General features: G+C 36.9%; 1 protein-coding gene across 1 annotated transcript in view; it reads right to left on the bottom strand.

The window, feature by feature from the left end:
* Positions 1-12,808: 12,808 nt before the first annotated feature.
* Positions 12,809-24,178, bottom strand: part of LOC107711437 (S1 RNA-binding domain-containing protein 1-like) — a 63,727-nt gene continuing 52,357 nt past the window's right edge. Inside the window, exons 20-21 of the mRNA XM_016516429.1 lie at positions 17,431-17,615; positions 12,809-13,354 (exon numbers count right to left, since the gene is read on the bottom strand). Of these exons, the coding sequence (XP_016371915.1) occupies positions 13,062-13,354; positions 17,431-17,615 (478 nt within the window). The 3' untranslated portion in view covers positions 12,809-13,061. The remainder of the gene's footprint in view (positions 13,355-17,430; positions 17,616-24,178) is intronic.

The raw sequence follows: 24,178 nt of genomic DNA, 5'->3' as shown, positions 1-24,178 counted from the left end.
TATCATCACTAGGATCAATTCTTCAGTTGGATCCTTCACTGCTTGGTCGGTTTTGACATTCCTTTCCACATAATTTTAGTTGAAAATATGAGATCAGTTGACTAAATATATAACGTAACTCTAGCTTAAGCTACGGGCCTGCTTCTGATCTGTCCCCAAGCAGCCCGATCGCTCATAAACACAATCGCTTTGAGTTCATTTACAGTGTACCGGCAGCCAAAGACATCATTATACCTGATCCCACGTGTGCCAAGAAGTGCTATTCAGGCTTAAGGAAGGAGGCCTGTACTATCGCAAGAAGCAGGACCGCACACCTACTTACCACACAGTACGCAGATTTCACCAGGTCCCTTATAGGACAATTAACAGCTGCGTATCAGCAAAGCACAGTGGCCGCTGCCAAAATTCAGCCCTTGTTTGCATTGGAAGCCATGGATGAAACATGCTCATTTTGAACTCTTGTTCAAAAGTGTGTAGACCACTGAACTCCTGGGGGTTACTTGCGTTTTGCATGATCTAAATTATATTGAGAGCAAAACAGTGGCCTTCTGGTGCATCGTGTTTTGTCATTGTTTGTCTCACAAATTTGGACCAGATATAAGAAGTTATGGGTCATACAGCATTGATCTGATTTTGAAATCAATTCCATGTACAATACTGTGTATGGCAAAATCCAAACAAATTCTGAGCCAACTTTGGGAATCTGTTGCTTTAAAGGAATGCTAACAGCCATGTCCCTTAACAGAACAGTCAACCCCACTTTGCACTGAAATACATCTTCATTAGGCTTCATTAAACTCTCCTGCTCTGAAAAAAAAGTCTTATGTGCGCACATTCTTGTGCTGTCCCTTTAGCTTCCTTCGCAGGCAGGATGTGAGTTCAGCTTGGAGCTGATCCCTTGCAGAAACAATGGCTGAGATGCACGTCAGACTAGGCCAGCTGTGTCTCCAGCGAAGTACCAAGGGAAATGCAGGAAATTATGGGCTCCTGAATAAAGCTCTGACATATAGTACTACTGTGCTCTACACTGAACTTAAAGAGTGTTGACATAGTCTCACACACCAAATAGATTCGACTCGTGTGAAAAACAATCAGAGATCAATATCTCACATTACAGTTTATAATTCGTCTGTGCATCATCCACTTTGCCCAGAGCGAGGGATGAAATTATATTTAATGAAATGATAGCTCTGTGGGCTGTTGCCTTGCTTGTTCTTTGTGTTTATGAAAATTTGCTTAAATAGAGACTTTCCTTCTCTTGAACTGTCTTGTACCGATTTCAATATTTGAACACAGTCCTTACTTCTGTCATATAGTACTCCAAGGAAAATAAACTCCTTGGTATTCTTTGCCATTTCACCAGAATCAAGAGGACAAGCAAAAACATCTGGAAATAGTCATGAGGTAAACAAATTACCCAACATTAAATATTATATGCAGTGATATGTTATTTGTTTTCATCTCAGATGTCTTGTGCACGTTGAAAGCTTGAGAAACCTGTTCTCTGCAAGTTTTCCATGGGAAAATTAATAAAAAGTCATCGAAAAAAATGGCAAAAGGGAATGTGCGATAATTGGTAAAATGTTGGGAAAAAAAGCATATACTACATATGTGTCTCTTTGTAGAGATAAATTCTTCTCTCTGTAAGACAATTCATATTGCCTTGTTTTTGCATATTTTTTATTTTTATTGTGTGTGATCTTTTTTTTTTTTCCTCAAAAAAATTAATCTGCAGGCTGACAACAAATGAACTATATATTGTATAAACTTGTATTTAATTGTTCTTCTTAAACCTGATTACTTGGATCATGTAAAATCTTATAAACTATATGGTCCTCATAGGACAGCTGGGGGGTTGGCTAGTTTAATTAAGGTGCCTAATATGATATTTATAAATTATCAGAGAAAGATACAAAGCAAGGTAGACAGAAGTAGTATCCATCCTCTATCTCAGTCTTCTTGCAATAGTATATCTAATGATGAAAGACTATGAAATAATGAGGAAATTAAAGCCAAGAAAGTTCAATTCTCATGTAGAAACATTCCATGTGAATTTTATTTCGTGAGGGAGTAATCTCCATAGAATACGGTTGTCAGTTCTGTATTTGAGTGCTTTATACAGTTACGTTCACACACAGTTCGGTTATTTACGAGACTGACAACAGCATTCTACAACCGAACTCATGTTCGTAAATTGAGTTTTTTTTACGGCACATTTTCATTGAACACCTGCTGTGTGAACATACAGCAGTCATCTGTCACGTCACAATCTCTGCGGTGTACATGCACTTGTCTCGTGTCTGTGGGGTGTTTTTTCCATGTTTCCGTAACTTGTGCTGTGTGTCTCATCTTTTAGCTCCAATCGCTCTCTTCCTACAGAGATGCTCTCGTCAGTTTTGTCCTGTTCGCGCTCTTTGTGCTTCACGCAGGTTTGAAAGCTACTGTCTCTGCATGTCAACTGTGATAAGATTTTCCAATGTTATGGACGCCACGTTTGATAATTAGTTTAGTCAGTGTCACTAAGGTTACAGGTTAGGCTGGCAACAGATAAGGGAAACTGAAATAACTGGTTACTCGTTGATGCAGTGAATTAATAATTGTATATAAGCCGCTGTTAAAATGTGACAATTTGAGAGTCAACCCTGTTTAAAAATGGTTGTCAATTCCATAAGCTTACTGCGTGAATCTGATGAACAGTTCCTAAAATATAAAACATAAACAATATTTTCTATTTTAACTTTAAGACTAGGCAGGAATTTGCCAGGCAAATCCAGACATTTGCCCTGATTTGCAGTCTGGATGAGTCGATGCTATAGTCTCTTCAAGTCATAATCAGTCTGCAGATTTGAATTGACAGTTTTTACAGAAAATCACATAGTGTATGATGAACGGAGACTTTTTTTAGTTTCAGACTGTGAATCCGTCCAGTAGGACACACTTATTGTCTTCATTGTCACACGCCTTCTAGCAATAAGGTGTGTGTTTCATTTGACAATCTGGTAGTGTGTGATCCTCACACATTCATTGTGTGATGCCAGATTATTCTCAGTAACCATTTACAAAGTTGATAATCCATGATAGGCCTAGCTATTGTTTAAAATCTGTTCAGTCATGTAGTGTAGCCTTAAATTTATATTATTGTAATCTTTGAGATACAAGATTGTTCATATATAAATTACTGTCTTTCAATTGCAAGTTAAGTTAATACCACAGTTACACCACTATAATGTGATTTGTTGATTTGGATCTTAATTGTCAGTACACAGGCTTTGGCAGTGTACTGCTTCAAACCTCCTGCTGTTGAGTCTTAATATCTTAATATTGGCCCCTGTGAAAAGGCCCCAATGAGTCAGCCTACGGCTTTAGCTTTTCAACTTGTCATGCTTTTAAGAAACATTACAGTGTTGTGCTTGGCCCGAGACAAAATCAGCTATACACGCTTAGTGTAAAACTCTGGCTCACTCAGAGCTCTGTTGATGGCTCGCTGGCCTAGAAACTTCTGGCCTCTGTTTTCTGTCCTGGGGAGCATGGGCATCATACATGGTGAGTGTTAGGTGGAGTTTCTGAAGTTGTAATTTCTTGGCCATGTTGATGGAACAAGGCAGGATATAGACCAGTGATCCTCAAATCTGGCTCGAGAGATCCACTTTCCTGCAGATTTTAGCTCTACCCTAATCAAGTTTGCTAATCAATGTCTTCAGAATCATTAGAAAATCACAGGTAGGTTTGTTTGATTAGGGTTGGAGCTAAACTCTGCAGGAAAGTGGATCACGCGAGCCAGATTTGAGGATCACTGATATAGACGGACACAGACACAAGCAAATAGAAGAATCTGTGTCACCAAGAGAGATAGAAATAATTAATTACAACACGTTATGGGTTCTGTGTTAAATGAATATGAAACAACATTTACCTTGCACTTCAAAACTATTAACAAGTCAGTGTCAAAATGTTTTTATAATTTAATATTGATCTTTTTCTATGTTTATATTAATTTTTATCAAGACTAAAAGCTGGAATACACAACTTTTCAGATCTGAATACATTTTAAAACACTGGTCATCATAAACTTGCCAACCGGTTATATAGTTAAATGGTTACAGAGAAAAACGAAACTTCATATACTAAACAACTGAGAATCACAGACTACCAGACTGTCATGCTTTTCCGAACACAACAAACTCACACAGAAACATATGCCTCATTGATAGGAAATGCATGATAAATGAGGCAATATGTGCTCTAAAATCAGCTCAAAATATCAGACTTTTGTCCTGAATGGAATCACAGTCAGAAGTCAAAAAATCGTGGTCTGTGCCTATCATACACTATGCCATTTTCTGAGAATTCGGTCAAACCTGACAGCCCAAAATCTGCAAACTGGCTCTCAAATTAGCCAACAAATCTTCGGTAAATACTGCAAAACTCAAAGTCGGGAAATTTCTTAAAAAAAAGTAGAACACAGATAACAACTCGTAGACCTGAAGCATGTTTGGACTTGCTGAGTATGAGGTTTATTGCCACAGGGGTCAGCATGATTCATCACACCTTGAAGTGTCAAATACATCCAGAACTCTGATCCCCACAAAAATTTTATATTATGCCTGAAAGGTCCTTTAAGATAGCAGTTTAAGGAGTAGTTTACCCCCAAAAATGAAAATTTGTTGAAAACGTTCTCACTTTTAGGCCATGCAAACTATAGATTGTTTCATCATCAGAACAGATTTTAGCATTTAGCATTACATCACTTGCTCACCAATGGATCCTCTGCAGTGAATGGGTGCCGTCAGAGTCCACACAGCAGATAAAAACATCACAATAATCCACAAGTAATCCACAAGACAAGTGAATAGCTGCATTTTTGTAACAAGCAAATTCATAAGATGCTTTCATAAGTTAAGATTTTTTCAAATTGTTAAATAGCTAAATATGAGTCATCTGTCCATAACTGTGTTCTCCAGTGATGTAACACTAAATTTCTCCAAATCTGTCCTGATGAAGAGGCAAACTCTTCTACATCTTGGATGGCCTAAGGGTGAAGCAAATAATAATTTCTTGGTCAACCATTCCTTTAATAAAATGAACTGAAACAAGGCATTTAAATCATGCGTCACTTCTGTACATATTTTTGTAGCCTTGATGCCACTTGCTTTGAAAGGCAAGAGTCCATTGCCGAAAACAGACATCTTGTATCTATTTGATACAGCAAAAGTGCCAACACTTGCACTGAAAAACCACTTTCCTGAGCCAGTTGCACAGCTAATTGACAAAATGACTGAAAGCTCTTGATGACAGGCTTGTCTCCTCTTGTTCCTGAATTGCTGGCCATTGGGAAAAATAGATTATCATCAGCTGTCTTAAAGGTGTTGGGGCCAAGTAGCACTACAGTTAATGGACAACCTCCTTCCTTCCTACTTCCCTAAACGAACGCACAGAGAAACCGACACCCACCCACAAACACACCCACACTAAGAATTCAAATAGTATTTTTATTAAAATGTCCTTCGCAGATAGAAATCAACAAATTATTCTAAAAGCTTCCCAAAAGGTTAAGAAAACAACATCACGTTTTAAATGTAACCCAATAAAAATGGATCACATTGGAGTTTATTATGGGTGTCAAAGAGCTTTCATGCGGTTCTCAACTTGAAATTAAACAGATAGAAATGCTTAAGACTTATTTTCATTTGAGAACAGTGCATTACGAGGTTTTGTGGATGTGTGACATGGATGGGAGTGTGCAGTGTGATGTAGCGACAGTGCTAGAAACGGCCCAAATGTATGCGCAGACAGCTCGTCTCAGAGCAGGTCTGCTTTCGAGCGCCAGTGGTATTGTTTTAACAGTAAATCTGTCATAATGTGACAAGTCAGTCTGACATTGATAAGGTATTATTACTCCTCATTGTTTAGAAGCTGAATATCTTAAATGAAAGGTAATTACTCAGCAGGTCTCATGTCCTGGCAGCCGCCATCAGCGGCTCAGAGACACGTCAGGACATGTCCTCCCCTGTCACTACCACTGCTTACAATGAACTTCACTGGCTACAGGGGACTTATTAAACAATGTAATTTGAATAGTATACCAAGTAATCTTGTACAATTTTATAGCGGTAACTTTAATAAATCAACATAAATCAGAGGTCTCAAATGGGCCTTTAAGGAAATTGCGAAGTGTTGAATGACAGCGATTTGAACGGTCATTTTACAATGTAATGATGAATATAAATTTGTATGTGATTGTCATTTTGTTTGGAGCAAAGCAGCCATGCTCTGAGGCCATTAAAAGGATTTAATATCAAACAACATACATGATCTTTTTGATCTTGATTATTAAATCATAAATCTTCTAAGACCTCTCATAATGGTAAATGATGAAAGCTACTATGTAACAAGAAACATATTATCATTCAAAAGTTTGGGTTGGTGAGAAGTAGTCTCGGTAACACTTTAGTTTAGGGACCAGTTCTAACTATTAACTAGTTGCTAATTAGCACGCCTATCATTAACATATTGGCTGTTTTTAGTACTTATAAAGCACATATTCCGGATGATCATATTCTACATCCCTAATCTTCCCCAATACCTGAACTTAACAACTACCTTACTAACTATTAATAAGAAGAAAATTGAGTTTATTGATGCAAAAGTCATAGTTAATGCTTTGTTAATAGCGAGAATTGGACCTTAAAATAAAGTTTGACCAAAGTCTCTTATGCTAACCAAGACAACATTTATCTGATCAAAAACAAAGTAACAGTAAGTGTACTTCAGTGTCACATGATCCTTCAGAAATCATTCAGAAATCGTGCTGATTTGCTGCTAAAGAAACATTTCTTATTATTATCAGTGTTGAAAACAGAAAACTGCTTAATATTTTTGTGAAAACCATGAGCCTTTTTCTTTTTAGGATTCTTTGATTTAATAGAAAGTTCAAAAGAACATTTATTTGAATTAGAAATCTTATTGTAACACTATACTGTAAGTCTTTACTGTATTAATTTCTTTAAAAAAAATAACTTTTTGAACAATGTAAAAATCTTGTCATGTCACATTTTTCAGATATGATTCAAAAGTGCAGTTCACTTCAATGTAGATTCAAATCATAACCATAAATCTGCTCTATTGTAGGAAAAGTTATAAACAAAGATGTATTAGAACAACAATAAAACATCAGGTTGGTCTTTTATTTTTATTTTTTTTCCAGATTTATAGCCGCAACAGTGTATGCTCAACTTCAGACCACAGTATTGCATGTTTCTCTGGCCATTATAGGGTTTTTCCCCTCCTGTGTACCCCCTTTTCCTTCCGGTTGGTGAATATGATCCGTGGATATGAAATATGCATATGAGTTGAGAGCTGTGAAAAAGTCAGAAGGTCTACAGAAAGTCTCACTGATAAAGGCTTCTCATATGAGGGGACCAGTGAGGTGAGGGCGAGTGGAAACACAACTTCCTACTCAAGCCTGTCAATCACAGCAAGCAAGGGGCCCTTACTGATGACCCAAGAAAAGGAAGAGGTCTACTGAGTCCACAAACATTTCTGATGGGGGATTTCACAGAAATGTGGGACTAGGAGGAAAGAGCCTGTCTGTTAAATAATACTGAAGGCCAAAAGGACTGAATCAACCAAACTTTAAACAATTTATGTTGGTGGAAAAGTTTTAGACAGATACAGTCTTCTGTTAAAGGGATTGTTCAGCTCAAAATGGTTTAGAAAGCATTTTATTGTGTATGCACATCTGTGTCACTTAAGACACACACACACACACACACACACACTTACTTTTATAGGCTATTTGTTTCCACATCAGAAATGAATGAAAATCAACCTACTAAAAGTGCAAACTATAAACTATAAATGTACGCTGAAAAAAAAAAATTGGAGCAGAAATAATTTTCACATGTGCGCCGATAGCCTAGAGGGGAGTGCGCCAACAGTTATTGCCGTTTCGTTGCGGGCGTCCCGAGTTCGAATCCCGGCTTGAGGACCTTTCCCGATCCCACCCCCTCTCGCTCTCCCACTTCGCTTCCTGTCTACTCTACACTATCCTATCCTAATAAAAGCAAAATGCAATAAATAAATATTTTTTAAATAAAACTCCTAGAAACTGCTAGTAACTTTCATTCAAATAATTACAAATAAATGCAAGTAACACACTAAATTAAACAAGAAATTATGAAGTATAACGATTAAATTAAACTTCAAAATAAAAGACTAAATTATTTTCTTGTAAAATGTAATCCAATAATCTTTTTTATTTTCAACTTAATTTACAAAAACTTTTTTTACAGTGTAGTTTTTACGTCCATTTGTAGCTTTAGAATACAAAAGATGATATAGCATAAATATTATATGTACACTATATATATATATATATATATAGAGAGAGAGAGAGAGAGAGAGAGAGAGAGAGATTATAATAAATGTATACAATATATTCTAAAATATTTTTTTCCCCACAATTTTAAAGAATCACAGCATCATTTTTTCACAGAACAGCCTGAACTTCTGCTCTCTCTCTCTCTCTCTATTATATATATACTCTATATATATATATATATATATAGAGAGAGAGAGAGAGAGAGAGAGAGAGAGAGATTATAATAAATGTATACAATATATTCTAAAATATTTTTTTCCCCACAATTTTAAAGAATCACAGCATCATTTTTTCACAGAACAGCCTGAACTTCTGCTTACAGAAAAATATATTTCAAGCATTCTTAGAGTGAATAGAATTTCATTTTTGGGGGTGAACTACAGTCTTAAGTTACTATAGTAAGTGAAATGTCTCTCCTCACATTTGTGCCAATCATGTTAGTGAGCCCCCTGTTATAGCCCTCCCCTTTCTGAGAGCGAAACACCTGGACCGCTGTGAAAATATTTGGCCTGTAAAGGACTCAGTGCTGCAGGGCCCCATCTCAATAGCATCCTTCACTCTCATAATCAGTCTAAAGACATTATCCACTTAGTGGAGATGAGCTGAGGGGCTGCAGGGGATACGCAGGCTGGGTAACACAGTTAGTCTAATGGCCGCCAAAGAGGGAGCAAGATGACGTTCAGTAGGGTTGGAGGGCAGAGGAGGGGCTCGGGGGAGAGAGGGGCTCCCCATGGGCCTGCTAATCCAATGCTTGCATTGAGGTTTTGATATCACTCTCATTTGGGGACAACAGCTTTTATAAGCTCTGTTGACAAGGTGCAGCCTAATGCAAACAGCCATTCGCCTGCCCTTAGGCATTCAGAGAAGAGCTGATGAGGACAAACTGGGTCTGAGAGAATGAAGTTTAAATAGTCTGTGTGACCAAAGCACATGATGTATTTTGTATTACAACAAAAAACAATAATAAATGCATATAATAATAATAATAATGCAACTGACTATATAATCTTAAATTTGGATAGTTAAATAAATAGGCTTAAATTTAATAAGAAAAAAGGCTTCCTCTTTATATACAGTATATATATATATATATATATATATACACACACACATCAAGCAGCACAACTGTTTTCAACTGTGATAATAGCAAAAATGTTCTTGAGCATCAAATCAGCATATTAGAATTTCTGAAGGATCATGTGACATCACAAAAATAAATTACATTTTAAAATATTTAAAAATAGAAAAGTTATTGTAAATTGTAATAATATTTGCAATTATATACACACAATATTACTATTTTTACTGTATTTGTGATTGAATTAATTTGCATATGAGAAGTTTTGCAAACTTTCAAAAACATAAAATCTTACCTAAAATCTTACCTATATCACCACGTTATATTATATTAATTATAATATAATATAATATATTCATCATTCACTCCTCACTGTTAACACTCTTAACAAGCTAAAACCTAATACCCTTGAAAGGCACCATATCCACAAGTTATGGCCATTCACTCTTATTTCAAAAACTAGACAAGTACAAACCGTCTCTCTCTCCCAACGGAGTGATCGAACCCAGTGCAAAAACTAACAGTGGGAACACAGCAAACTCTCTAAAGGGACATATAAACTCACTCCTCTTGGGCAACACAAAGTACTTTTGCAGTAAAATTCCAGTTCCACTCATAGTGTTTTTCTTCTGTAGGATGGTAGGCTAATTAGATTTTACTGCAACCATACCGCAATATTGGCTTCATGGGAAATCCACACAACTAATACGAAGCATTTACAAGCGTACAGAACAGGCTTTCAATGATTTAATCATGAAGTTCAGTGTCCAGGCACATTAGTGGTATGTTCATTTGCGTGTGTTTGATGACGGCAGCAGTGGGTGCAGTTGGAACACTCTTCAAGTGTGGAAGTTGTGTGTGGCTGTGGAAGTTGTAGGACGTGTCTTTGATTTACTGTAAAGGAGAGAAGTGTTCTGCTCTTGGCTGGAGGAGCTGTTATATGCAGTTTAACAGTGTGCGTCTCTTTGACATGTCCATTTAAATCTGCCTCATTCTCCTGTGTGGACAATTAGTAAAACTCTAAAACACTGAAGCAACGGCGGTCTAGAATCCCTTAAATCCAAGCACAAAGTTTAGTAAATTCAGTGTTCAATCTGACTCACAATGGTTGCAAACATTTCTTTCCTCAAAAAGAGCAGATGCCAAAAAGCAAAGCAAGTTCACAGACACTAAGTTGGTATGGTGATCATATGTCAATCACTGCAGTTTCAGGAGTGACTCCAGAATTCTGTTCACACTCTAAATGATAATTCAGAGCAGCGATTCTCAACCTTATTGACTCCAAAGCCACCCATTGTCCACAACAATATTCAAAGACACCGTGACTTTTCAAATTGTTCATGATTTATGGATAAAGATTAAGGATAAGGATTTTTAAAAGAAATATGAAAAAAATAATTTTAAGACTTTTCCATTTCCATGAGTTTACCAGGTCTAGAAATCACACTTTTACAATTTCTCATATATTCACGTTTTCCGAGACTTCTTGTTCCAAGAATCCTGATTCTTCAATTAAAAACAGTCAATAAAATAAGTAATATCTTGATTTTAAATTGTTTTAGCTTTTTTAATGATTGTTTTGTCTAATTTAAAGCCATCTTGAGGCCCACTTAAACATTTACTGAGGCCCTCTAGTGGACCCTGGCTCCCTGGTTGAGAACCAGTGATTTGGGGGATTCACTCTTGCATTTAAACACAACTGTCACTTCCAAAATTTTCCAGTATGTATGTGGGTTTGGTACAGTGGTACTCTGCCCTGGGTTTCTGCATTCATCACATCATAAACTGCCAGTTTCAAAACCCATTCTCCACAAATAATCATCGCCAAAGAGATTGCATGGTTGGACCAGATGTATAAACTACATCTAAGCCCTGTGCTTTTCTTAATTCAGCTAATGAAAAAACATGTAGGTCTTAGATTGAGAAATGTTTTAACATAAAATGCAGCACATGCACATAAATCCACACACATGTTCTTTATCTGACTTTAGGAAATGCAGCTCTGATAAAATCCCAGAAAATGGTCTGGTGAAGTCTGTAAATAAGATAAGAGTTTCACACACATGGCCATATAGTCAGTGGTAAAGACCAGCTGTTCTACCCTCAGCCTTTCTTGGTGAGACCTCTTCAACAGCAGAGCAAAGCATCTTTGTGTCCAGATAACAAATGAGAAAAAAAAATGCATGGCTTTAAACTTGTGATCAAAAACAGCAGATCATTTGATAACACATGATTTTTTATGTTTTTGAAAGAAGTCTCTTATGCTCACAAAGGCTTCATACAAAACTCATACAAAAATAACAAAAGACATTAAAATAATTAAGATAAGGAAAAAGAGATACCATCCATAAACAATAATTTTAGCAGCTTGAGTCAATAAATGATAGTGAGAAAAAAAGAAATGTGGCTTATTACTGCAGAATTGGTGAATAAAAACAATGTAAAATCCACCACACCTGATCATACAATGAGGTTTCAATCCTTCCGCTGCAGCTGAGTTCTGATGAAACTTCTCTGTAATACAAAGCAACGTCCCCAATGCAAATATCACACACTCATTTGGAATTTGGTCCTTGTGGTTTGTTTTAAGTGCTCAGGGCACCTCAGGTTTCTTATTTATCCATTTTTTTAATTTGTGTCATTTAAACACAAACAGATTAGATAATAGAGACGAGGGAGCGTGGGATTAATTTTGAAGTGGCTCATTAGCACGTGGCTAGTCTAGGATAATTAGGTTTAGTTTTTTCCCAACGGCCTCTAGTCATATTGCAGTGTGGCAGCTGCTTTTACAAGCCCCCCATTCTTTGCCTGATAAGTGGCTGTCAATCAAACAGGCCTGAGTTTGGTAGCGTAACATCTGCGACTGCATCCTGAGTGGTCCATAGCAACAGCATCCAGTTAGTGTCTGGTTCACAGGCCTCTGAAACACCCTCTTCAGGCATCATAATTATGCTGTACTGGAATAAATTTACAGTAACAGTGTGTCACAGAAACACAGAAAAACCAACAATACTTATGTAAAAAGAACAAGTTTCTTAAGTATTATTATTTTAAATAATACTATTATTATTAACTGCATTCATTTTTGCATAGAATTGCATGCATCAGTTATACCACAAGTTGTTAAATTGGGGGTTGCAAAGGTATGAAAGGGAGTGAAAAAAAGATTGTATTTTTATAATTAACAAAAACTGTATTTAAAGGACAATGTTAACTCAATGTTTAACTCAATTATTTTTACTAACTTATTAACAACTGTCATCTTAATATGCCTAAATTAAGTAAATATTACCAGATGGTATTTTAATAATTTGCTGAGAATATAAAACTCACAATATTTTAGGAAGAGCATCACTTGCAACAAGAATCATCATGTTTGGGAAGATGAAGACATTCATTTCAATTATAATCCTGTCAAGTTTCACGTAGCAAGATATCTATTTTATTGAAGTTATGAAAACTACAGTAACAGCAGGTCAAATGTAGAACAGAACAAAAACAGCATCTTTGAACAAGAACAAAAGATATTAACTTTTTTTCACGTAACATGAAAGCGGAGTTGAAAACTAGACTTGACTACAGTAAATCTTCAATGAATAGTTCCTATCTGAGAACCCTAATGAGGTCCAGACTGATCCGATTCCTCTGAAGATCCACATTTATGACCCGTACCTCTACCCGCTCACCTGGGCCGAGAGCTAGGCTTCTTTGCCGCTGGTCAACAGGAAGCTTATCCGGAGTGATGAAACGCTTTGGGATGAGACCAGAACGTCCGACTCCAATGTCCACAAAGGCTCCAAATAAAGCAGTGTTTGTTACACGGCCTGTTACCACCATTCCATCGTGTAGGTCATTCATGGACACAATTTCCCGCTTGAAATCTGCCTGTTCAAAATCTATTGAGGACAATAAAAAAGAAAATAATTAGGGTAAAGGTGCAGTCATATTAGTGAAATGCCATGGGCAAACAATTGTACATTGTAATTTATGATCAATTCGTGTGGGGAACTTTTTCGCCCTCACGCAAAACACACGCAAACGCTTGGACTCCTATTGAAATTAGTGGAATTTGCGAAATTTCGCCAAGCAATGGTAAATGTGACTGCACCGTTCGAAACAAAGATGGAAAGAATGAAAGATAGAATGTTTAAACAGATTTTGCCTTTTTCCAATGACTAAGACTGACATTAGCCTCCTTCCCTTCAAGTCTTGAGCACCGTCCTCCAAACTGATCCAAGAACTCCAAAGCTAGACATTAGAAACAAGCTTCAGTTAATGGTTTAAAACAAATAGAATTACCAGGCCTCTCAAACCTCTTCTTTCCGAGTCCATTTTGTCTGTTTTTTGGGGTGATTTTCTTTGGGAGGTGCTTTTTACATAAACATGGCCTCTCAGCAGGTTCTGCAGTCCAGGAAACATTCATCTCTGATTATTCTTATCCAGGACACCTTACCTAGAGCACCGCTCACATGGCAGTTATTTATACAGCTGGCTACAGAGCAGAACCCATCAGGCTTCCAACCAGGGGAAGTGAGCTTGCAGCCTTCTGATGAGAAAACTAGTGTCCTATCTAGGGCACGACACTGATGAGGTGACATCTCATTGTCTGCGACCATCTCTGCTAATGATCTTGATCAATGATGTTTAAAAACACTTTATTCAGATGTGCAATATGTTTTGTGGCATTTTCAGATTAACATTTCTAAAAGACCTACAAATAGAGTTTTTCCTCCACAGAAGTCTTAATTCAACTTCAACGAGCATTGCCATAATCTTTGCAAGTGTGGAAATAAAACCCCCTCCCGTTCCCAAAGAAAATCTTTCTCTGCATATAATGAACTCTGTTCCCCAACCCTGAAAACACGTTAAGACATTCGACTCAATTATAATCCTGTCACCTTTAATGAAACATAACATTTACTATCAACACCCGCAGAAGGAAAACAATGTCTTCTCAGATGTCTGAACTTAACATTAAAACCAGAAGAGGCGTTTGTTGTTTGGTCGTTTTTATTCACTTGGAGAGTCACTGGGGGATTTTAGCACTGAAATCAAGGCTACTCTGCTTTCCTCTTTTCGCATCTTTCTCTCTCATTAATGATATATCTGTCGGCAGGTCTGCTTTAATAATGTGGGTCTTCCCCCAAATTACGCAGCAAGACTTCAAAAGCCTGGAGCGCCGCCCAGTCATCTCACAGACATGAGACGGACTCAGGGGAGACGGGAGGAGAATCGTTAGGTGGGAGTGAGGAAAAGAGTATGAGATGCCAGCATTGTCTATGATCTGCGCAGCGGCCATGTTGAGAAAGAACTTTGATACTTTGGTTTGTGCTGTGCTAAACTGATTTCAAAACCTAGCCACAGGCTACAATCTGAACCACATTATAGAAAATGTAAAACGTCCATGCACTTAGTTTGCATTAGCCTGTCTATATTGTGTAGAGTTGTCCTACATGTTTATTTCTTAAAGCAACACAAAATGAAAATTTTGCATTTACTTAGCCGCCTGACAAATCTGTATGATCTACCTTCTTTGGTGGAATACAAAAGGAGATATTTATAGGACAATGTCCGAGCTCCTTGTTTCCATTTAATGAAACTCCAAAGCCATCAAACAAGATTATCTGTGCATAATAACTTGAACCTCCGTCTTTTCCTCATACAAAGCCATTGTACTGACTTTAACCCTTTTTTATGCATGGTGTCCACTACTGTGGACAGATATTTGGAAGCCATTTTGAACCATTTAAGTTGTAGCACCATTTCCCAACCACCAACTGGTGAACCCCCAAAGTGTTGTCTACGATTTCATTTAATTGTTGTTTTTATATCTTTTTTTTTTTTTTTAGATCATTTATTTCAATGCCTACAGTCTATATTTATTTATTAGGTCATATAAAAGTGTAGGCATGCATACATGTATACTGAATGATTGCAGGTATATGCGTGCATGATTGCATTCGAGTGTGTGGTTGGAGGGTGTGTGTGCTTGTGTGTGTGTATTTGTTCTCATATGTGTATGAATTAAATGTAGTGTATGAGTTGGACTTTTATTATGCATTTACTGTGCCTTTTCATCCTTTTTGAGCTTAACAGCTCAAAAACCAATGGTCACTTCCATTGAATGGAAAAGTCAATCCAACCTCATGAGAAAACAACTATTTGAGTTGTCAATTTTGGGCCAGATTTACTGAACAAGGCAAATTAGCACGAGAGCGCAATTCCAAAAAGACACTAATGCGAGTGGAACGTTCTGCAGGTGATCTACTGACATTGCTCAAATTAAAGGGTTAGTTTATCCAAAAATTAAAATTCTGTCATTAATTACTCACCCTCATGTCGTTCCAAACCCGTAAGACCTTCGTACATCTTCGGAACACATATTAAGATAATTTGGATTAAATCCGAGAGTTTTCTGACCCTGCATAGACAGCAACGTAACTACCACATTCAAGGCCCAGAAAGGTAGTTAGGACATCGTTAAAATAGTCCATGTGACATCAGTGCTTCAACCTTAATTCTATGAAGCTACAAGAATACTTTTTGTGCGCAAAGAAAACAAAAATAACGACTTCATTCAACAATTTCTTCTCTTCCGTGTCAGTTTTCGACACACATTCACAAGAGTACCACGACGCATGTGTCTGGTGCTGCTGATGCAGGAGCCAGCTCTCAAATTTAATCAAAAATAGCTTATTTTTTGTTCCGAAGATGAACTATGGTCTTATGGGTTTGGAATGACATGAGGGTGAGTAAATAATGAAAGAATTTTAATTTTGGGGTGAACTAACCCTTTAAAAAGAACATGGACGCAACATCTCATTTCCATAATGACCAATGCAATCTACCAAGAGCAGCGCAAATTAGTGTAAGGACATGTTCCAATGATGCCTTCCTCTGGCATTCAAAATAAATTAATACAGGTGGAAAAAATTATCTCCCTTCTACACGCGGTCTCTGTTCTCTGCAGTGCCTCTTCCTGGCAGCAACAATCGCAGCCATGTGAAGCGCAAAGTGAGTTAAGACATGCTTATTTGATTGACTACAACAAACCCTGGCGTTGCATGAATCAATTTAAATACTCTCCTTTCATAAATTTTGTGTCTGAAAGAGAAACTCCTAAAAATGCATATGGCAATATGTTCAGCCACAAAAATCCACACCTTTTCAGTGCTAATTTTGCACTGCGTTTCTTTAATAAATCCTGACAGTATTTTTTAATGCTAAAAGATGGTTTGCGTTGGGCAAACTGTTAGTAAATTTGGCCCATAGTATGAATTCATGCAAAAATTTTAAGGAGGAAAAAAAAGCCTAAAAAAGATTTTTCTTCTTTTGCTGACGCAGTACTGTAGTAGAACCAACACAAAAAAAAATTCTATTTTAATTTTTAGAAATGTATTTTTCTTTTGCAATTTGCGTCAAGCTGGAAATCAGAGCTATAATGTAACTCCATAAATCTATAAACACTTCTGCTGAACAATGATGATGTAAGAACTTGAAATAAGCAGTAAAAGATGGTTTGCGTTGGGCAAACTGTTAGTAAATTTGGCCCATAGTATGAATTCATGCAAAAATTTTAAGGAGGAAAAAAAAGCCTAAAAAAGATTTTTCTTCTTTTGCTGACGCAGTACTGTAGTAGAACCAACACAAAAAAAATTTCTATTTTAATTTTTAGAAATGTATTTTTCTTTTGCAATTTGCGTCAAGCTGGAAATCACAGCTATAATGTAACTCCATAAATCTATAAACACTTCTGCTGAACAATGATGATGTAAGAACTTGAACATAATAAGCAGTTTTCAAGAAAATGAATGTACAAAATCAAGGAATATGATAGTGGGAACAGCACTGGCCCAAAAAGGGAAAGTGACAGAGTTATGTTGAGTGGCCTGGGTCAGTGAGCACTATTTATCGATGAGCCCTGCATAAATCTTCAGATACAAAGTTGGGCACATCATAGATAGACTCTTACCCTGACGAATGTCAAAGCCAGGTGGCTGAGTGAGTCCATCCACAATGAGCTGAAGAGTCTCAGGTGTGGTGTCCAGAGATTTGGCCAAGACATCTAGACCTCTGCTCTTAACACTGCTCTCAATACTCTGCCTGAGTGCAGCGCTGCCCATCTGATCAAAACTGCCCCCTATTTGAGACAAGAACCTAAATGAAGAGAGCAAGAACATACAATTACTGCCTTGACAAGTGAAGAAATAAAGTTAAGGACATTTCATATAAAACCTTATGTAAACTTTTCAATCTTAATCAGAAACACTCCACATGCAAACACATGCACTTTCAGATGCTGTGTTAAGGCAGTGAGGTCTGTTGAGGACCATGGGAGGTGGTGTCTTAATGAATGGCTTTTTAATAGCCCTTCTCAGAGCCCAGTGCACGTGGAGGAACTCCCCCAACACCAGCGAGGAGCCTGAAGGCCGACACACGGAGTGGAGGAGAGCAAAGACTGGGAGAGGAGGCAGATAGGGGAGGGGAGGTGAGACTAATTATACCCTAAATCTTGATTTCTAGAGTCCCAGAGATGAAGACTCTGTCTCCCTCCATAAATCTAACCGCCTTGTGAGCACCATACATAAAAGGAAAAGGTTAGTGCTGAGGCTTGAGCAGTGAAGCAGGAACACAGCGCAAACACAGCCAGCAAAAAAGATCCAGACATGGCCTATTACTTGGCACAGGCCATAAGCTCAGGATGAGCTTTTATATTCATGATGTGATCATGAACTGTAACACTGAGACAGTGGTTAATCTTCAGCTTTATATTGAGCTGCATAGAAGGTCTGTTAGGGACCTATACTACAAATCGAAAAATGCATGTAAATACACAGCATATGTATGGGTGGGAATCTTTAGAAGAAAAAAAAGTGGTGAGGTTTTCCTGATACCTCAAAAAAGAGCTGCTTAGATTAGTGCTTTAGCATCAAATGAACAAAACTTGGTTTTGAAACTTACATGGCATTTCTTTCCATTTTTAATGCCACATTTCTCAGAGTTTAGAGTTTTGTTCCAAGTTCAAATACTGAAAGCTGATTCTGAAACAGATTTTATCTGTGGTTCAAAAGAAACCCATATATTTCTTCACTACAGACCATAAATATCCCTCCATAATAACTTTTGTTAACAATTATTATTACTTTATTTTCCACCTTAACAGATCACACACATTTCTTCTCATAACCATCACTAAAATGCCTGTTTGAAGAACCTGGAATAATGTGTAACTAAATTTAATATGTGTAAGTTAATAAAAACCTAAATAATTAATTTTTAAATAAATGCATTAATTAATTATCTGGGCTAAGTCATTAAAACTGTTAAAAGTGTAGATCTACATGACTTAGTCCAGTTAATTAAAGGCTTTTTATATTTACTATCCGAGTGCCTTGGAGTATTTAATCTTCTCAGTTTGATATTTACCTCAAAATATCCAAAGGGCACTGGTGATTACGTGAAAAGACCAGTGCAGCTTTCTTGGCCCCTGTTGTTTTGTAAATTCATCCATTATTTCATATTGCAATTAGTAAAACAGCGATTTAAAATTTAGAGTGCCAAACATTTTCAAAAAGCATTACATTTGTCTTTAATGTTTTGTCCTGTGTATGCTTGCTAAATAAATACAATTATAAATAATTAGATTAAAATTCCATTTTTTTCATGAAAATAGAAAACAGAAAAATAACCATAACATGTAAATAAAACAGATTAAAATTCCAAATGTTTATATATTGATGTGGAATCATTTGAGAAAATTCACAACCATAAGAAATGTTCCCACATTAAAATTCTGGCTGATACCAAAAAACCAATTTTTATTTTTGTATCATGGGCAATAATAACTGATAAATGGTCAAAAATCAAAAATCTAAATTCTATACTATTTTGCTAAAAAAAAAAAAAAATCTAAATGGAATAAAGTGAATTTAGGCATCACAACATTATATATCTGGAAGTTGCTTTAAATGTTAATATAACACTGATAAAAGGTCAGTCCATAATTCCTGTTTGCCTTATAAAATCATAAAAGTTAGTGCCTAAATAATGTTCTCTCATCAGAGTACAGTGCAAATGAGTGATATAACCTCAATGGGGACACACACATGTCCTGGAGTGTGCAACAAGCCTGTATTGGGGGTCAAACTGTCCAGGGGTGGCTGTGGAATGCTGGGGTCCTGGGCATTACTGGAATGTGAGTTTTGGCAAGAGGAGGGGGCAGACCTGCTGAGCCAGCTTGCTGATGGACGGCCGTCGCCGTGACAGCCTGACGCCAGCGCAGCTGTCCTCTGTGTGAGTGACAGGGCAGGTGGGTTCAAGCCCCACCCATTTCCTGTTGCAGACAGAGGTCTTGACAGCAACAGTAACAGGCAAATCTACTCACACTCGCTCTATTGTATGTATCCAGACAATTTCACATCTCGCAATCAGATACATAGCACTAATACGCTTACATACAGATCATTGCTCCTCCTCGACTCATCCTCTTGAAAAAGTGTACGCTTGACAGGACGGATGCTGGTAGAGTGTAATTTTAAACTGTGTGTGTCCAAACATTGACAAGACACAGATCCTTCATCATTTTAGCGAGAAATTCATATGTACGAATATATTCTGAATAATCCACTCATTTATTAAGAATATGGCTCAGGTGGCGTTTTATAGTTTAACCCCTTCTCAAGCACCCCCATTTTGGCATGGAGACAGGTGAAAAGTAACAACATTCCTCAACACGCTGAAGCTGCATAATTCAAGTGATCATACTTATCATACAAACACTGTCGGAAGAGTTCTGCATCAAAGTTTTGTAAGAGTTAAACCTACTAAGAACAAACCCAAACCCATACATTTACAATGCTGAGCTATAAACACAGAATGCCATAAGCAGCCTTTCATGCTCACATTGAAACATCTAACAGTCCTAGAGCAGTACTAGATCTAGTGAAACAAAAAAGTAATCATACTCTGTTGGGCCTTTGAGTTATGTGGCGATGAAAATGCAAAGAGTAACAGACACGCACGCACACTTTCACACTGCGGATGAATTCCAGCTTGTCTCTCAAGTAAAAGATTCGATGAAAGAACCACAGAACCGAGACATTCAAGTGACATTGCATCTGTAGCCTGCACAGCAAGAACAGCATTAATGGTCAAATGGTAAGAATTTTGTAATGTTTATGAAATAAGTCTCTTATGCTCACCAAGGCTCCATTTATTTGATCGAAAATACAGTAAAAACACTAATACTGTGAAATATTTTTACAATTTAACTTTTTCTATATATTTTAAAAATTTATTTACTCCTGTGATGGCAAAGCTGAATTTAAAGCATTAAGATGAACTGTCAGTCATTAAGTCCCCAAATCATTCTAATATCTTAATAATAAGAAATGTTTCTTGAGCACCAAATCAGTAATTTTGAAAACCGTTGTGCTGGTAATATTTTTGTGGAACCTGTGATAAATCTTTTTAGGATTCTTTGATGAATAGGAAGTTGAAAAGAACAGCATTTATTTGAAATAAACAATGTATAAAAAGTCTTTATTGTGAATTTTGATGCATCCTCTCGCGAAATAAAAGAAAATAAAATCTTTATTTGGATGCCTTCAGCAAAATGGTTCATAGTCTTCCTGGTATCCACATATTATACACTATATAATATATACTATATAATTAATGGTAACCCTTTATAATAAGGTTCAATTTGTTAACATTAACAATGCATTAGCTGTTCACAATACTTTTAACAACAAAATATTGTATTAACTATTAAAGGAATATTTCACCCAAAAATGAAAATTCTGTCATTAATTACTCTCATGTCGTTCCAAACCCGTAAGACCTTTGTCTTAGGAACACAAATTAAGATATTAATGATAAAATTCGAGAGCTTTCTGACCCGGCATAGACAGCAAAGGAACTACCACATTCAAGGCCCAGAAAGGTAGTAAGGACATCGTTAAAATAGTCCATGTGACATCAGTGGTTCAACTATAATTTTATAAAGCTACGAGAATACTTTTGTGTGCAAAGAAAACAAAAATAAGAGCTGCCGTTCTGATGTAGAACTCGAATGCGCTGCACCTTGTTTGCAAGCTGAGGTATGCATGCATAAGTGTCGTGGTACTCTCGTGAACAAAGGTCTAACAGGTGTAGAATGACATGAGGGTGAGTAATTAATGACATAATTTTCATTTTTGGGTGAACTATACTATTAACTATACTTTTTTTTACAGCATTTATTAATCTGTGTTAATTTATAAATATACTATAGTTTTTTATTAATTCATGTTTGCTCATAAAATAATCGTAATACAAGTTTAAAAGTTAAAGATGTATTAGCATATGTATTTAACGATATATAATTAAAATTAACATAGAATAATAAATGCTGTAAAGTGATTGTTTATAATAATTTATTAAGTAACATTAACAAATTAAACCTTCCTGTAAAGTATTACCAGATTAACAATGTATATATTGACAAAACTAAAGACACATCAACTGCAAACAAATTACCAAAAATTCCATTCCACATTAGCTCACCATATGGTGAATGTTAATAATGATACAAAAAAAATAAAATAAATTTCCAGCGGAAAATTAATTGAAAAGTCAGACACAAGCTTAGTGTCCTGACAACACCTGCTTGTAAATGACTTTCACACATATACCTGTGCCCTGTACTTCTACCAATTTCAACAAATTACTCAAGCACTCATATTGCCCAATGGCAACTACCCATCATCCTACACTGGTCCTGCACAGATTTCCGTGATGTTGGTCAGGGACACTGTGCTTCCCTCCAGCTGTCCCTCTGGAGCGCCAGAGTTGGCACAAGGACAGAATAGAGATGGAGAGAGAGAGAAAGGAGGTTGGAGAGCTGAGCTCTGAGTGATTTATGAACAGCTACAGTGTGAGTGTGGCAGTGGCGGGCGATTGGCCCAAGGGCTCAGGTTTCTGGAGGGGGTCTCGGCTGGGCTTATGTTACCCTCTGGTGTGTTAGTGTTTAGGGGGTACCAGTGCTCCTGCTCTTTTGGATCCAGAAGAGCGGAGTCGGCCATATCCTCCGGGCATAATGAAAAGCAGCTCCGCCGAGGAGCATTGTGGAGGAGGCCTCTGTTCCACACACCGTAAGCTACTGGGTGGGCCTACAGATAGAGGCTATCCAGACACAATGAGGCTGCTTTAGTGTGTGGTCCCCTTAGCAGTAACCCTGAAGTTAATTCGTTATCATCAGTGAATGTAAGATATTTGATATCAACCCTCCGATGATTCAGTGACTGAGAAAAATGAGTTACTAATGCTGCACTGAAAATGATGAAGAGCTATTGACTTCCTCAGACTCACTTGGCAACACTCATAATGCCGGAATGGATATACTGTATGTGTGTTGCTTGGTTGTTAAAGACAGAAAAGCACTCAAAGGAATAGTTCACCGAAGATCGAAAATTGTCATAATTTACCTTAAACCTGATGCGATATATCTAACAATATCACAATTGATTTAAAAGTTTCAGAGAGCAAGATTTTTAGTGGACCAGTCCTCACACAAACATATCATATGACTTGGAACACAGTGCAACAGTCATATAAAGCACTTTTATGGTGCTTTTTTGTCATTTTGGAGCTTGACAGCATCCATACCCATTTACTTTCATCGTATGAAAAAGAGTGGCCAGGATATTCTTCAAAATATCTTCTTTTGTGTTCCACAGAAAAAAGTCACAGGGCTAGGAAATGACATGAGGACGAGCAAATAATCACAGAATTTTTATATTCAAGTGAAATATTTCTATACATCAGTACTGGGGCTGCTACAATATCAGATTTTTTTCTACATGATTATGAAATACAGTAATGATATTATTGCGTTAAATGGATAGTTCACCCAAAAATGAAAATTCTGTCATTAATTACTTACCTTCATGTCGTTCCATACCCATAAGACCTTTGTTCATCTTCGGAACACAAATTAAGATATTTTTGATGAAAACCGAGCGCTCTCTGACCCTGCATAGGCAGCAATGCACCTGAAATATTCCCAAGCACAGAAACGTAGCAAGGACATCCGTAAAACAGTCCAATCAATGGTTCAACCACAATTTTACGAAGAATACTATTTGTGTGCATAGAAAACAAAAATAACGACTTAATTCAACAATTCTTCTCTTCCAAATCACATATTCCGCCATTATGGAGCGTACCATGACGCAGTGCATGCGTGTTCAACGTATAGTAAGCAGCAGCACGCGCATGCGTTGTTTATGTGCAGAGGTACTCTCGATAATGGCGGAAGACATGATTTGGAGGAGAACTGTCAAATGAAGTCATTATTTTTTTCTTAGCGCACAAATTTTTTTTCTAAAAGCTCCGTAAAATTACGGTTGAACCACTGATGTCACATGGACTGTTTTACTGATGTCCTTACTATATTTCTGGCTCTGGGAACATTTCAGTTACATTTCTCTCTATGGAGGGTCAGAAAGCTCTTGGATTTTATCAAAAATATCTTAATTTGTGTTCCGATAATGAACAAAAGTCTTATGAGTTTGGAACGACATGAGGGTGAGCAACTAATGACAGAATTTTCATTTTTGGGTGAACTATCTCTTTAACTATAGAAATAAAAAAATAAAAAATAATAATGCTATAAGTTAAATTCATCTTTAACTTCGTTTATTTTGTGTTTTCGAGTTTTTAGTAATGTAGGAAAGTGA

The sequence above is a fragment of the Sinocyclocheilus rhinocerous genome, unplaced genomic scaffold (assembly GCF_001515625.1).
Source record: "Sinocyclocheilus rhinocerous isolate Xijiao unplaced genomic scaffold, SAMN03320098_v1.1 scaffold1829, whole genome shotgun sequence".
NCBI classification, from domain to species: Eukaryota; Metazoa; Chordata; class Actinopteri; order Cypriniformes; family Cyprinidae; genus Sinocyclocheilus; species Sinocyclocheilus rhinocerous.
The sequence above is the reverse complement of the archived record's forward strand: the minus strand, read 5'-3'. Positions and strand labels throughout refer to the sequence as shown.